The sequence below is a fragment of the Zasmidium cellare genome (assembly GCF_010093935.1).
Source record: "Zasmidium cellare ATCC 36951 unplaced genomic scaffold M409scaffold_20, whole genome shotgun sequence".
NCBI lineage: Eukaryota > Fungi > Ascomycota > Dothideomycetes > Mycosphaerellales > Mycosphaerellaceae > Zasmidium > Zasmidium cellare.
Window position 1 is genome coordinate 498,409 of NW_022986964.1, and position 15,275 is coordinate 513,683.

The following is a 15,275-nucleotide window of genomic DNA, read 5'->3' on the forward strand; positions in this document are numbered from 1 at the left end:
GCTCCTTCGACCTGTGAAGGCCCGTCGCTTCGCTGCCTGGGTTGCGTTGGTTTGGCTGCAGGAAGGGAAAGGCTGTGACCAGTTTGGTGGTGTTTTCGTCAAGCGTTGATGCGTTCTACCATGGATACCCTGGGTGCTCGCTGAGACCTACTATACAGCTGAGCCGCTGCCATGAATGCAATTCTTCAAATTACTCTGCCGTACTTGTTTCCTGACACGATGTTATATCAAAGCTTAAAGAACGGACTCTGCGTCCCACCTCCGCCTCCGAACATCTCATCGTCCAAGTTCATGAATTCCTCCAAACCTCGATCGTCTTGTCCCTGTCCTTGTCCACCGCCTCCTCCATCATCCGCCGTATCGAACCTCGGATCGATATCCATCGCCGTCGAAGTATTCACATTAACATTCCCAGCCCCAGCCCCAGCCCCAGCTCCAGCTCCCGTACCCTGCGTTTGTCCCTGCGTCTCCAAACCAGGATCCACATTCTCCGGCACCGGCGGCCTCACACCCTCTAAAATCACCACATTCGGAGGAACACTCCTACCAAAAGCCTCCTTCCTACTCTCCTTCCTCACATTCACCCTCTGCAAGCGCGGCAAATTCGGCGCGCGGTTGCTGTTGATGCAATCCCCCCGGGCGTTCATCCAGAGGGAGGATTCCTGGATTTCGCCGCGGCGGGCGGCGTCCTCGAAGAGCTGGGGTTGGAGGATGGGGAGGACGAGGGAGGCTTCGTACCAGCGGCCTTTGATTTCGTTGAGGTCGATGCGGAGGTTGGGGTGCGTGAGGTTCCAGTAGGAGGCGGTGCGTTTGGCGGGGATGGAGCGGGCGTTGCGGTAGGCGAGGTCGTCGGTGAGGCGGGTGGGGAGGTGTGGGTTGTTGTTTGGGGCGGCCGGGGAGGGGATCGCGGGGTTGGGGTGTGGGACGGTGGTGAGGGTGTACATGTCGCCTTGGAGTTTGACAGTTTGGTCGAGGATTTGGTTCTTGTTCATGGCGGAGACGGTTTTGATGTCGATTATGGTGTGCACGACCATGATGTCGGTGGAGCGGTCGGTGCGGTGCAGGCGGATGGGGTCGCCGGTCCAGATCTTCTCGGCGCCGAGGAAGATGCCGTCGAAGTGGTTTTCTTGGACGAGGGCTTCGGGTTGGATGGTTCGGTTGTGGTTGAAGAGGGTGTAGGTTGAGTCGACGGTTTTGGCTGCTAAGATCGAGCCGTCGACTTCCATGTCGCCGCTGCCGTATCTCTTCTCCATCATGCCTCGCCAGTCGGCGCTGTCGTAGCGAGGAGGATTCGCCAGGTTGTTCAGGCCTTCGTTTGTGAATCGAGGTACACTCCATGCCAGCCACGGCCGCATCTCTGCGTCTGATGATTTGATGACCGGTCGTGGATTGTGTCCTGGATATGATAGTGGTTGCACCAGATATTGATGTGAGGAGTTGTTTGATCCTGACTGGAGAAGCCACCGCCGCAGTATTGCTCCCAACCCCCATGCTTGCCCTCGTTTGAACCAAACCAGCTCCCCAGGCCGGTACATGAAGACATTGTATCTTCGATCCAGTCTGTGGTCTTCCGTCTTCGCCAGCGGCAGAGGTGCGGGTACATTCGGCTTGGGCGCAGCAGATACAGGCCGGGGTACTGGTTCTTGCTTCATGCCTTGTGCACTGAGCTGCCGTGCCATAGAAGCTGGCAGCTGTACTTGCCCGACTGGCCTCTCTGGCATCTTCAGCTTGACCCCTGGTAACACGGTCTCCACATCCTCTGGTGTACAGATCTTGCAAGTGCAGTTGTCCGGATCACCACTCTCATCTGTGCAGAGCCAAAGCAGGTGCGGAAAGAAGTCATTAGGACTCCTAAACCTCTTCTTCCGCCCATCAGGATGTCCGTATAGATATGCATCTTGTCTGTCGTTCCCACCGGCAGCATGTGTCTTGCTCTTGACCTCGGCTTTGCCATCCTTCTCAGTCTTCTTGACGTGCTCATAAAGGCGGTAGTTTTCAGGGAACGATACGAGTATGTAGCCGTTGTCTGTAGATCATATCAGTACCAATCCAAAATGATCTTGCGAATATCATGCACGTACATACCACCTCCAGTCTTATCCTTCCAATTCAGTTCTCTCGCCAGCATGCCACCAAGCTTCCTCCTCCAGTCCATATGCTTCGGCTCCTCAAGGGCCACTTCCCGGTAGAAGTCACTGATCCCCTCCTTGTCGGCTCGCTGGTCGAGCTGGTCATCGGTGGGTTGGTTTAGCTCTTTTCGTTTGCCTTTGACAATGATCTCGATCTTCCCATCACTCCGGCGGACGTAGAGTGGGTAGAAACGGGCCATTGCTGTGAGTCACGCTATGCTATTACCGCAAAGAGCTTATCATCAGCCTCATCAGTATCGACAGTAGCTCTTCTCATCTAGCCTTGTTCCGTTGCATGACCTGTAGCTTTTGGGAGGCTTGTCGTCAGCTTCTCAGTTGGAGCGGGCAGTTGGTGATGTCGCGCGAATAGAGTTCAGAGGCGCATGATCGGCGCCGGGATCTCCACTAGCGCGTCAAACCCTGGCGCGTCTTCTCCACGTTCGCGACGTCGTGAAAGACGAAACTCCCTACACCGTCGATTAACTACACATTGACACACATTGACTCACATTTAGTTTGGAAAGCAACCATGGGGGTGTTTGTCTAGCCTATACATTCACGCCTTGCCATTGACACCGAGTTTGCTGCATCATCTTGTGCTTTTCAGCTGGCAGGAACGCAAAGTGCAAGCATCTGAAATCTCCGTGGCAACGAACAATCTAGTGAATGGAGAACATCTGGAAGTGAAACGGCAGGTGCCGACGTCAGATGCCAGCAGCAGCCTAAACCTCACTTGACCTCGAGCTTTTCTCAATGGACTTCGACGACATCGACGACCTGGCAACATCGCCAACACCCCCAAAACGACGCAAGGTGGTTGCTGTTCTAGCCCCTCGACCCAGCATGGCGGATCTGCTCGCTACTTGGGGCGCTGTCAAGTCGCCAACCTCAGCAACCAAGATGCGCCGCGAGTCTGGCATACAGAACGGCGGTATACAGAACGGCGATACCGGCCCTGGCCTACGAGGCACGAAGAAGCCCATCTCTTACGCCGAGTCGCCTCCAACCACACCTGGGTCCAACTTCACCCAATCTTCGTATGAGGAGGGCATGGAGAAGATTGAGACTCCTGGCGGTGGCGGACCAGAGACCAGTGAAGATGAGTTGACCGGCGACGTGATCCACGCCGTTCCCCGTGGCACAGCTGCGAAGTACGTGCCCTCTCCAATGTCTCATCATCTCCTTATACTAACGGTTCACAGAGCTCGGGAATCTCACCCTCAGCGCAGTCGCGAGCTGCCAACGCGAAGCACCCGAGCAAACATCAGCTACGCTCGCCCAGTCTTGGTGAAGAGAACACCAACCAAGGCGAAGAAGTCCAACAAGATCCTCAGATCAGACATGGGAGCTCCTGCTCCTAAAGCGGAGACTGCACGAACCAGAGTCCGCCACGAAATCGAGATCAGCACCAGACCAAAGCGCCATGCCTTCCTCTACGTGCACGGCGACTACTTCAAGCCTCTACTGCCTGGCTACAGTTACATTGACAAGCTTCGTAAGGCCGCGGCGGAAACCCGTGAGCCCAAACATGTTCCATACAAGGCCCTGGACAAGCAGCCTCCCGGCGTCAAGGCCAAAATGAAGCCATACCAGCTTGAAGGCCTCTCTTTCCTCACTTACATGCACAACAACGGCATGTCCTCCATCCTTGGTGACGAGATGGGGCTCGGCAAGACTTTGCAGACATTGGCTCTATTCCAGCACCTCACCGAGACCAATCCGTCTATCGGCGAGAATCGACCATTCTTGGTGGTCTGCCCATTGAGTGTTCTCTCGTCGTGGATCTCTGAAACCCGCAAGTGGACCCCCGAGCTCAACGTTATCCGCTTCCATGGACCAAAGCTGGAACGCGAGCGCTTCAAGAAGCACTGCCTCGAGCGGAAGTCTCGTTGGGAGAGCGGTCGTGGCACGGATAAGGATCGTGTCGATATGGTTGTCACTACGTACGAGACCTTCGTGTCTGAGTCATCGTGGTTCAAGCGCTCTTTCGTCTGGCGGTACTGCGTTCTCGATGAGGGTCACAAGATCAAGAATGAGAAGTCCGACATATCGTCATCCCTGCAAGGCCTCAGTGCGGAGTACCGGCTACTGTTGACCGGCACACCGCTCCAGAATAACCTGAGAGAGATGTGGGCGCTGCTGCACTGGCTGTTCCCAGATGTCTTCCCAGTCGACACCGCAGACGACTTTCGCAAGGCATTTGACCTGACCAAGGGCACTGTTTCGACTGACTTCATGGATGACGCTCGACGGTTGCTGGAGTTGATCATGCTCCGCCGAATGAAGACGAGCCCAGGCGTGAATCTCGGTCTGCCTCCCAAAGAAGAAGTACTTCTCTTCGTCCCCCTGACGCCAATGCAACGCTTCTGGTACACCCGACTTCTTACTCGAGCCGATCAAGGTACTCTCGATGATCTGTTTGGTGACGCAAAGGACAAGGAGGCGCAAACACTGAAGCATGAAGCCAACGACACGCAACTGGCTCTACTCGAGAAGGCTCAGGCAGCTGCTGAGAATGCCGCCGATGTCGACACGACAGACGTCTGGGCAGAGAGCCGTGCCATTATGGAGGAAGCTCTGCGACAGGAAGACGAAGTTCAGGAGGTCGCGCAGAAAGACAATGCTTGGAAGAAGTTGATGAACCTCATGATGCAGCTGCGCAAAGTCTGCAATCATCCATATCTCCTTCCCAACGCTGCGCCCGAACTTTACGACATTGGCGAGCACGTCAAGGCGGCTTCTGGCAAGTTCATCGTCCTGGACAAAGTCATCGACGAACTTGTGCTTAAGAGAAAGAAGAAGATCCTCATATTCTCTGGCTTCACCAAGACTCTCAACCTCGTGGGAGAGCTGCTCTGGCTGAAGGGTGCAAATAACCACAACGCTCCATTCCGTTACGCCAGGCTGGATGGCAGCACCAATCGGGCTCAGCGCAACCTTGCAATCCGCATGTTCAATGACCCGAAGAGCGACTACAAAGTGATGCTGCTTTCGACCAGAGCAGGTGGACTTGGCATCAACTTAACCTCCGCAACCGATGTCGTCTTCATGGACGAAGACTGGAACCCACAGATGACACTTCAGGCCGAAGCTCGTGCACATCGCATTGGGCAGACTCAGAAAGTCACCATCTACAAGCTTTGCACTCAGGGCACCGTCGAAGAGCAGATGATGGGGCGCATTCGCAAGAAGCTGTACCTGTCTGCCAAGATCACCGAGAGCATGCGCAACGTCCACTCCACCGGTTCGCCAGACAAGAAGCGTAAGCGACAGTCAACGAACGGCGGCGTCTCGGATGAAGAAGCTCCGCACCTCGATACTGCTTCCTTGCAGTCACTCATTCGCCGTGGAGCTCAGACTTTGGCCAGACCAGAGATTGATGTGACTGAGATGTTGGGCTGGGACTGGGAGACAACACTCGAGAAGTGCAAAGACAAGCCCATCGATACCAATGTCAACGATCAAGATGGCCATGCAGTCGATGAGCACGCCTGGCTCGACTCCATGGAGAAGGTTGAGACTGCTGTCTTCGAGGGCAAGAAACACATGAAAGAACTGGAGAAGCGCGCGAAGGAAGACGTCGATCTCAACCGCGGTGACCGACGTCTAGGCAAGAATACCACTGTCGAGATCGACGGCTTCATGATCTCAAAAGAGAGCATGAACTGCGGTGATTGGGAGGCAGTGCCAACATTCGCCGGCAAAGACCCTCGTCTCGCCGAACCCAAGAGAGAGAAGAAGGCCGCCATTAATCATCAGGAATTCTGCCAAGTCTGCTGGGCTGGCGGCGATCTCGTCTGCTGTCATGGCTGTCCTCGGGCATACCACCGCAAGTGCTTGACGGCAGAACAGAAGTCCAGGTCGATGGGTATGACGTTCTACTGCTTGCAGCACGAGTGTCGTGACTGCGGTTCGAAGACCACCGAAGCTGGCGGTCTCATCTACCGCTGCCGCTGGTGCGAGAGTGGATTCTGCGAAGACTGCCTGGATTGGGAAAACATCAACTTGGTCGGTGATTCCCTTCCCGAGTTCCAGATGCTAGGCTTCGGCCCTATCGCTCAAGCTCACTACATCGACTGCCACCAGTGCGTCGAGCATTGGAAGGGCGATGGCGACGCACACAAGGCCATGATGAAGGAGAAGAAGCGCTACGACCGTGAGTACGAGGCCTTCGTCGACAGCTTGGACGACGAGACCCAAGGCGGTGCCACCGTCACCCCCGACACCATCTCTGAAGTCGCCACCCCGGTCGAGGAGATGATGCCGCAAGGCCCAGTCCACGGCCATCCCAAGCCGCGTTCGGCCAAGAAGGCCAAGTTGTCTTCAACGTTCTTGTAGCGCCACGGGTCTTGAGGTGATCTCCACCCGATCTTGTGTCGCCGCGGAGATTGAAGCCATGGCAGACAGGGGAGATGAGGATCACTTGTGTTGACTTGTTGATCAATCGACTTGGTCGAGGCTTGAGGTTTGACGATTACGCACGCTGGATTTAGGAGATGCTGCAGCGATGCAGTACTTTGTACCAACACCAGTAGACAGACTAGACACAGACCGCAAGAATTCTGACACTATTGAAACACTTACACTCTCTATCAATCCGATTTCTCGCGAAGTATGTTCGTGAAGTTAGTGAAGTCTAAGGCGCAGAGTCAGCCTCTCCCGGATTGAAAGCAAACAAAAGCAAAACGCAAAGTGAGAAGCGAAATGTCGAGAAGAGAAGCTATCAGACATTATTGGTCATTCATTTGCCAAAGTCATCGTGAATCTGTCGAAATGCATGCATCGTGCTGTATCCCATCTTTCCTTGTACCCAAAAAATCACCAAACCATGCTCCCTCAAAAATTTCGGGTATCCAAACCAAACCCCTCACCCCCCAAAATGCAACATGCTGTACACCCACCTCACAAACACCCCTGCCGATATCTCCCCTTCCTACAACCCACTATCATCCATATGATAAGGCCGATCACTCCGATTCCACCACTCCTTCCAAGAATCACACGTCTTCTGATAATCTCCCAGATCCCCAAGTTTACCGATAATCTCATCCTTCCGCTCCAAAAACTGCATGCTCAGCCCCTGGCCTACATGCCACGGGATATGGCAATGCATGAGCCACAGGCCAGGATTATCTGCGGGGAAGCCCATGATAAGATAGCCCCCGGCGGGTAGAGTGGCCGTATCACGACGAGGTGGGTTGGAGAATTTCAGGTTGGACTGATTCCCATCCCAGACGCCTGCGCCGGCGCCGAGGACGTAGAAATCGTGGCCGTGCAGATGGATGGGGTGGGGGAGGTTGACAGGGTCGCCTTGGACGGTCTGGATGACCCAGAAGGTCCAGGTGTCGATTTGGGAGATTTCGAAGACGTTGTGTTTGGATTCGAAGGTGTAGTTGGAGTCGAGGACGTGTTGGAGGGTGGGTTTCTCCCAGTTGACGCGGATGTCGGAGCCGTTGATCAGCCATTGGATGAGGGCGCCGCCGTCGGCGGTGCGGCTGACGTTGAAGTCCATGGAGAAGGATTTCATGGCGGTGGTGAATTGGTCGGCGGGGACGAGGTTGGTTACGTAGGGGGTGACGGACTCGTCGTAACAGGCGGTGGGTTTGGTGATCGTGTTGGTGGATGTTGGATCGGCGACAGGTGCGCCTTCGTAGCGCATGATGGAGAGGATCTTGCCGGCCATGAGGTTGCGGCCACAAGCGGTGCCTACGTCGGCACGCAGCCAGTAGTTGGCGACGGGCTGGTTGGCGTTGATGATGATGTCGTAGCGCTGGCCGATGCCTATGGAGACGGAGGAGGCGGTGAAGGGTTTGATGGGGACGAAGTCGGAGGTGATGACGGTGAAGTTGTGGTTGTCGATCGAGACGTGGAAGAGGTTGTCGATGCCGGTGTTGATGAGTCGGAGTCGGTGCTTCTTGCCCTTCTTGACAGTCGTGACGTGGTATGCGCCCTTGCCATCGTCTCGCTTCATCGTGCCGTTGATGAGACCGGTATCAGCTCGTGGTGGGCCGCTGGTTGAGTGAAGGGCTCGAACGTTCATTGCGAATGCCGTCTCGTAGAACCAGTCCGTGAAGGTCATCGTCCCGAGATCGGTGTCGTAGTTAGCAGTCGCTGGCCCATTGATGACAATGCCACCAACGATTCCATCGCCGTACTGAGCAGAGTAGTGGCTGTGGTACCATGATGTTCCAAATTGTGTGCACCGAATGACATATTGTTTCGTTTGGCCGGGTGCGATGGGGCATTCAGTCACGCCGTTCACGCCATCATGTTGGCAGGAGTTCAGCTGACGAAGGCCATGCCAGTGGATTGAAGTGCCGTTGTGTTGAAGAGAATTCTTGACATTGACAACGAGGGTGTCGCCCCAATCGGCGTATATTGTTGGTCCGGCTGCAGAAGTTAGCAGGGTTCACCCCGTACGTTGATGAATGACTTACGATACTGCCCGTTGATGGCCATAACCAGTCGTTGATACCCATCAGGAGCCATATGTGTAGTGTTTGTAATTTCAAGATTGTATGTGACGGTCTTGCCAGCTGGAGGAAGCTTCTTGTCAAAGTCTGTTGCAATGGAGAAGCCAGACTTCCAGCAAGCTCTGGTGTTAGGGCCATTGGTACATCCTTGGTCTGCTGCTTGTCGAACTGCTAGGACATGGTTCTCGTGTGCTTGATCGGGCTCCAACTCCCATCCAGGAGCGCTGTCATCGTAGGTGAGCTCGAGGGCGTCGATTGGGATTGCCGTAGAAGTTGAGGGAGTGATGAATCTGGCGGCCTGGGCCAGGATAGCGAATGTGGAGAGCCTCATAGCGAAGAGGAGAAAGAGACGGCTCTCAAAAGCGAAAGACTGCGGAAGTGGTGAGAAGGTGAACTGACTGATCTGCCTACCCTTATTCGCCGCGTAGACGACTCCATTTTATACGGGATGCACATCCCTATCGTCGTCAGGAGACGCCGTCAATACCAAGCCGCTTGACATGGCCTTCACGGCCTCACACAAGCCTTTCGGCCAGGCAAGGGATCCAGACTCTTAGCATTGTCGTGCACGTCTTTCCCTGCTGACAGCGTGGAAAAGACAAGAAGACAGCCGCGACTTGGCGAACGTGCATGTTCACGATCGAGGAAACCGAGCCAGACGAGAATTAGGTGCTTGGTTTACTTGGCCGTGCCAGAAACGTAAACCACCAAGCATACTAGGCGGAAGGTGGTCTATAAGGAGGCACAGCCTGAGTGGAAGCACCCTTGGCTAAAGATTTAGAGTTAGTGAGGAGTTCCGGTTCTGGGCAAGTCTTGGAAAATACACGGACCTCGCAAACAGGAGGAGGATCCATTGGCGTCTCGATTGGGTGCCCAGCTATGTGGCTCATAGCCTCGTGGCTGCGAGACTGTCATCAATAATGTTCGGGTTCGATGCACCTCGCATCCTGGCGAACATCGGACGCACAAACCACCATCGCATGGCAGCCCTGTCAAGTTGGACAAGATCGGGTCGCAGCGTGTGCGCCATGCCCATGCGGTGAAGAAGATTCCGTGTCACGACAGGGTGGATAGCGACCCAACGCGGTGGATCATCAAGAATATGACAGCTGCTCAACTTCCGTAAGGGGCAAGTACTGCACCTGCGAGGTCGCTACTCGCGATAATCGTAGGCGAGCCAGGCTTTGCATCTTCGTGTACTCTGTTGAATGGTGCCGTCCGACCCTTCACCGGACCCTTGGCAGACGAATTGGCCGTCTTGTCGGGTGTCGATGTCGTAAGTGATGGCGAGGAGAGTGGTGTTGTTTTCGGCGGGCTGAAGCAGAGTTCAGGCCGGCTGCCGCCCTCACGTGGCCACCAAATTTAGCCCCGGCCCTTGACGTGCAGAAGCGCCGCTCGGGAAGATGTTGACGACTCGTTGTAGAGAGACGACTTGCAGCAGACAGACCCGACCGAATCGATAGTTTCGCTGCAGCTCTTCCATGGCTCTGCAGCTGTGTAGCCCTGCGACCACCGTGGCCGCCTCGGAGAATTTCCACCATGGCTTGATGTGCAGTCGAGAAGGATGTTCTACCTCACCTTGGCGGAGAGACAATGCCCCTTCTCCACTTCGCATCTTCCATCCGGCTACGTCACCTCCAGTTCCATACTGCTGACGGCATCGCTACAGCTCGGGTTCGGGGCGCTGTCAGTGACGTGGTCTTCGCTCGGGCGCTGTTCGTCTCCGCTTCTCGAATGCCTTCTGGTCGCGTGGCCGAACGGCGAGCATCAACAACGTTGAACCGCAGCGCCGAACAGACTTTCACGCAGGATCGAGCCGAGAAACTTGTTCCACATCCTGCCTTGAGCAGATGCTGAACAATCTCCACTGTCTGAGAGTCGTTATGTGCTCAGACTTGTCTCGGGCACCGGCGAGGCACAGTTCTTCCTCGTCACATCGACTTCCTTCTCGAAGGTCTCACCACAAACGTTGCCAACGCATCCGCACAGATCCACCGCCTTGTCGAGTCTTACGAGCAGGATGAGCTGATGTTGCTCGGTACCGACATGCAGAATCATGTTCCCTGCTCCTCCACATGGACACGAGGGGGATTATATTGCAGGAGAAAAGCGTCAAGACGGAGGCGGCTCCTCAAATCAATATCGCTAGCGAAAGGGCTGATGCAGTGAGATCCAAGATGTCCTCTAACCAATCACGGCTCTCATCTTCTTCCGGGATTGATGCACGTCAAGCAGCGGAGAAGCCGCAACTCAAATGACGACTGAGTTTGATATGACCGTTGCACGAGGCGTGCTCCCAAATTAGTTGTCGACTTCACCTCGCTCTTCCGTTCGCCAAACCACGCCAAAGCGTCCCTGGTCTAGACAACAATGGGCACAGTCTCCTTGTGCGACCAAGACCACGAGGCCGCAACGAGGTCCACCCTTTCACAACGTTTGGTGTCTTACACCTCCTTCTGTACAGCGCCCAGCTTCCTGGATCCTCAACATGGCCTCTGCTGCAACTAAGCCCCCTCATGCACTTCGCTTACTGGCTGCCGACCCATCTTCCCACCTATTCCGTCCTCCTATCCAAGACAAATAATGCCCATTCCGTGCCAAGTACCGCATCGTACTGGTCGCTTGGTGCCGAGATCCATACACGAGATAGGAAGTGGTACTCACAACGTGGAGTTGACTGGGCCCGAACAGCCATGCCTTAAAGCCTTGCATACCGCACCGTGGTATTTGCCCTTCACCCATCATCTTGCTGTTGATCATTCTAGCACATCTGGTTCTTTCCTACTAGTCTCTGCAGCCATCACTCGCTTCTTTCAAAGCTGCAGACATGTTTGTTCGTTCGTATATCATTGCCGCCGCTGCGGCTACTCTTTCTTCTACCGTCTTCGCCCAGGATGTCTCCGAACCTTTGACTGAAGTCACCGAGAAAGTGTCAAGAAACGACGATGCACCAGAATCTATCTTCCAACGAGACGACGGCGTCTGCTATGCATTCGGCATCGACTTCCAAGATGGCGGCAGCTACTTCATCGATTCACGATCCAACGCCAGCTTTACTGCAGTCTCCCAATTCGAAGGATGTCAGAATGACACGTCTTACATCCTGCTTGTGAACGACGAGACTGGCGATCAATACGAATGCAGCAGCGTGCCGACCGTGCCTGAAGACACTGCACAACTCTCGACCTGCCCGATTGAGAAGAATCAAATGGCCACTGGCAACTGGAGCATCCTTGCCATTGGTAACAACGGCGCCGAAGGCGATCCATTCGCATGGCAGCGCAACTTTTTCATTTCCGTCGGCATTCCAGAGACGACTACATACACACCGACTGTTACATACACACAAACTTCAACGCCAATTACCACTACTACTTGTAAGTCAATTCACCTGGACTACGGACGACCTTTGACTGACATCTTCCAGCCACATCTGTCATCCAGACTACATCAACAGTTCCAAATACACAGACAATCACGGTCCCTGGTGTCGTCAAGACCAAAACAATCACGCCCAAGCCCGTAACAACCACGAGCAAGAAAATGATCACCCGCACGTTCAACCGCTGGACCAAAACCCAAGTCATAATCACACAAACCACTACAGCCTCCTGCACAGTGCCTCCGCGCCCTCACTTCCCGGATCCAGAATGCCACGTCATCCCAACCATCATCCCAATCCCGCGAGGCCTCAAAATCAACGCCAAACGCGCCGACAAGCCCGTCCCAATCGAATACGCCCGCAAACGCTTCGAATCCGCCCGCGCCGCCAAAGCCCGCACTGAACAAGAACTCGCCGCTCGCGACAACAACCTCGCCGTCCGCTCCCCGGACGCCCCAACCATCACCATCACAGCCCAAACAGCCGTGAATAGCACAACAACGATCTACGCATCTACCTCCACCATCACGGACGTCACGCTGACCACCTCCACGGCGCTAATCACGAACCCGCCCTCGACAATCAAGCAGGGCGTCCTGACCAAAACCATCACGATCCCGCCGAAGACGAAGACGATTACCCGCATTGGATATACCGTGTCGTATAAAACGAAGACGATGAGTCTTACGTGGACGCGCACGACGACGGTGACGCCCACGGCGCAGGTGACTGCTTGTAAGCGGAAGGGGGGACATTTTGGGAAGGCGGATCTTTAGAAGGAAACAACAAAGACTGGATGAGAGGACGATGAGTTTTGTTGGGGATTTAATTCTTAATGTCCCTCGAACGGGGATAGTGCGGGGAGGGGTTTGTTTGCATCTTTTGTCATGAATGATATCCTCAAGCAAGGCGCAGGAGGGATTAACAGGACTCATCATCGCATCACGTTACTACTGTACAGAGAGGAAAGGAAGGAAAGGAATGAATGGGATAGAGAAGGTCTCCAGGACTTGCTTCATAAACGAAGCGCAGCGAAAGGTATTCACGAATGAAACGTTATCTTTGTACAGCTGCTCTACCAGATAATTTTGTTGAATACAGAACAAGCCTGTCCGGAATCGAGAAAATATGACAAGCCACTCATTCGTTGATGATTTGAACGTTGCCACGCAGAACATGGCGTTCAGGATTCAGGGGCGGCTTCGGTCGGGCCGGACGGCGTGGCTTCACATGCGGTTGGAAATAGGTTTGAGGCGCCTGGGAACCTCGTTCACTCCATGGCTAGTCCAATGTAGATGCTCAACTACAACTACCCCCTTTGTTGAACTTTCCAACGCTGTGCATGTCCAACAGTGTAATTCTCAGCCATTCGGAACGAAAGAGCATTCCCCACACCCTCAGCAAGCTATCTCTAATACACCTGCTGAGCGGCAGCACCCCCATGCGTCATCTTGATGGGCACAATGGTGTGCTGAGTCGGGATCGATAGTGGCGTTGGGCTGATGTTCCGACTCGAAACACAACCCCAGCTCGAGTGGCTTGCGTGTGGCTGCGTTGCAGACATGGATGAGGCTATACCATCGGAGAAAGGGTCCCTCAGACCATCATCGACCGGGTCCTCGGAATCCATGTGGAACGGAGCGGTCTGGCCGGCTTCTTCTGCTCCTGTCTCGATTGATGGGGAGTGCACCCACCATTGCTCTGTTCGCTTGATGCCTTCGGGACTGGTGTACTCCTTGTAGTCGTCGTCGGTATCTTCGAAAGCCCGAGCGCTGAACTGCCTAGGGCCAGCTTGTTCATCAGTCTTGGGAAGCATGCTGGCGACTGCTTCGCTGATGAGTTGCTGGAGCCTTTCGGTGGTATCTCCTGGAGCGTCTGCTGCTTCGATCTCCGTCAGACCACCGTCCTCATTTGGAACGAAATGTCGAGCCGGTAGTACCTCGACGTCGATTATCGGCAGGATGCGATGGAAGATGTGATGATTGTGAATCTCTTTGGTAATGGCGTGCTGAATGATCTCGTGGGTGTTGACGGTCCGATTCTCATGAGTCACAGCAGGTGACCAGTTAGTGTCGACATGCGTGTCTTCCGTGTTGCTGAGGTCGACAACGCCTATGAGGTCGAGGGGTACTTTTGAATCTTTGACCAGATATTCACGTTCCCTTCCAAGCTCGCTATCGATGCCAGAGTCGTACATATCGTCTCGATTATGTGTAACAAGAGGTAGTGGTAGTTCAGGTAGTGGCTTGTCCAAACTGGATCTTCGAATAGTTCCGCGTCTGGTACCTGAACTCCGCCTTCGATCATGATGTATCTTCTCGGGCTTGTCGATCGACCTCCGCAAGTCTTGGATATGAGGTTTGTGATTCAGTTGGCCAGGCATACAACGTGAGCCATGGGAATTTTCCGATAAGTCTGAGGATCGACTCTTGATCACCTTCAATGGAGCTGGAAGATCGTCAAGTGCACCAACCAGGGGCGTGTCGTTGTGAGCCATATTCCAGTCAGCAACAAATTCTGAATATGGATCGTCCGAGGGCTCCAACATGGTGTCGATATGAACGACATGTCCAGCAGATCCTCTCGGAGAGCTTCGCCGGTCTTCATGAGACAGCTTTCTGACTTTGCGCCGAAGGATCGGCTGGTCTGCGACGCTGTCGATTCGTGGACGAGCCTCTTTTGTGTCGGTCAAGACCAGATGGGCCAGATCGCTTGCTAGATCTGTCTGGGGTACTATTTGAGGAAGACTGTCTACTGCATGGACAGAGGATTTCGGCACCACAACCTGCTGGTCGTCGATATCTGGCGTTTCGTAAGAAGGTCCTCTTTTCAGCGGTTTCCTGGTCCTCGATAGCGAGCGGCCTGTCGAACATCATTCAGCTCGAGCTCCAAGATGGATTGACGGATACTCCTTACTCGTATTCTGCACGAGCTCTCGTAACGAGCGCAGGGAACTCTTGCGACGGACATGTTTGTTCTCTCGGTTGTCGCCAGCTGGAGGTGGTCCAAGTGTGGCAGGCTCGCTCGTGGCATTGCTCACATCTCGTCGATTGAACAGTCTTCCCAACCTCTGCCTGGGCGTCGCAGCAGACATCGAGACGCCGTCTGAGGAAGGGCCTGAAGTTGGAACGAAGTGGCGGTGCGCGTGTCAGGGAGCTCGTCGACTACCCAGTTGTTGGACTAACTCCAGGCCATGGTCGCAAGGGGAAAATGCGTTCAAGCGTCACTGCGTCATTGCAACGCAGAAGGATCATCCAGCGGGGCAGGCTCACTCACCTCACCCTTCCCCGT

The 15,275-nt window shown here is 54.5% G+C and overlaps 5 protein-coding genes across 5 annotated transcripts; 2 read left to right on the top strand and 3 right to left on the bottom strand.

Moving 5' to 3' along the window:
• Positions 1 to 227: 227 nt before the first annotated feature.
• On the bottom strand, positions 228 to 2,329 carry M409DRAFT_66954 (uncharacterized protein; the record flags this gene model as incomplete). Its single annotated transcript, XM_033817182.1, has 3 exons — positions 228 to 439; positions 476 to 2,026; positions 2,086 to 2,329. 3 exons carry the CDS (start codon positions 2,327 to 2,329, stop codon positions 228 to 230), a joined length of 2,007 nt encoding a protein of 668 aa, XP_033666958.1.
• Positions 2,330 to 2,882: 553 nt separating this feature from the next.
• On the top strand, positions 2,883 to 6,467 carry M409DRAFT_55414 (uncharacterized protein; the record flags this gene model as incomplete). Its single annotated transcript, XM_033812997.1, has 2 exons — positions 2,883 to 3,280; positions 3,332 to 6,467. The coding sequence occupies 2 exons, from the start codon at positions 2,883 to 2,885 to the stop codon at positions 6,465 to 6,467; spliced, it is 3,534 nt and encodes a 1,177-aa protein (XP_033666959.1).
• Positions 6,468 to 7,062: 595 nt separating this feature from the next.
• On the bottom strand, positions 7,063 to 8,833 carry M409DRAFT_66956 (multicopper oxidase; the record flags this gene model as incomplete). Its single annotated transcript, XM_033817183.1, has 3 exons — positions 7,063 to 8,519; positions 8,567 to 8,770; positions 8,812 to 8,833. The coding sequence occupies 3 exons, from the start codon at positions 8,831 to 8,833 to the stop codon at positions 7,063 to 7,065; spliced, it is 1,683 nt and encodes a 560-aa protein (XP_033666960.1).
• A 2,596-nt stretch (positions 8,834 to 11,429) lies between these two features.
• On the top strand, positions 11,430 to 12,760 carry M409DRAFT_66957 (uncharacterized protein; the record flags this gene model as incomplete). Its single annotated transcript, XM_033817184.1, has 2 exons — positions 11,430 to 11,979; positions 12,030 to 12,760. 2 exons carry the CDS (start codon positions 11,430 to 11,432, stop codon positions 12,758 to 12,760), a joined length of 1,281 nt encoding a protein of 426 aa, XP_033666961.1.
• Positions 12,761 to 13,395: 635 nt separating this feature from the next.
• On the bottom strand, positions 13,396 to 15,078 carry M409DRAFT_23801 (uncharacterized protein; the record flags this gene model as incomplete). Its single annotated transcript, XM_033806948.1, has 2 exons — positions 13,396 to 14,846; positions 14,901 to 15,078. The coding sequence occupies 2 exons, from the start codon at positions 15,076 to 15,078 to the stop codon at positions 13,396 to 13,398; spliced, it is 1,629 nt and encodes a 542-aa protein (XP_033666962.1).
• Between the last annotated feature and the right edge of the window lie 197 nt (positions 15,079 to 15,275).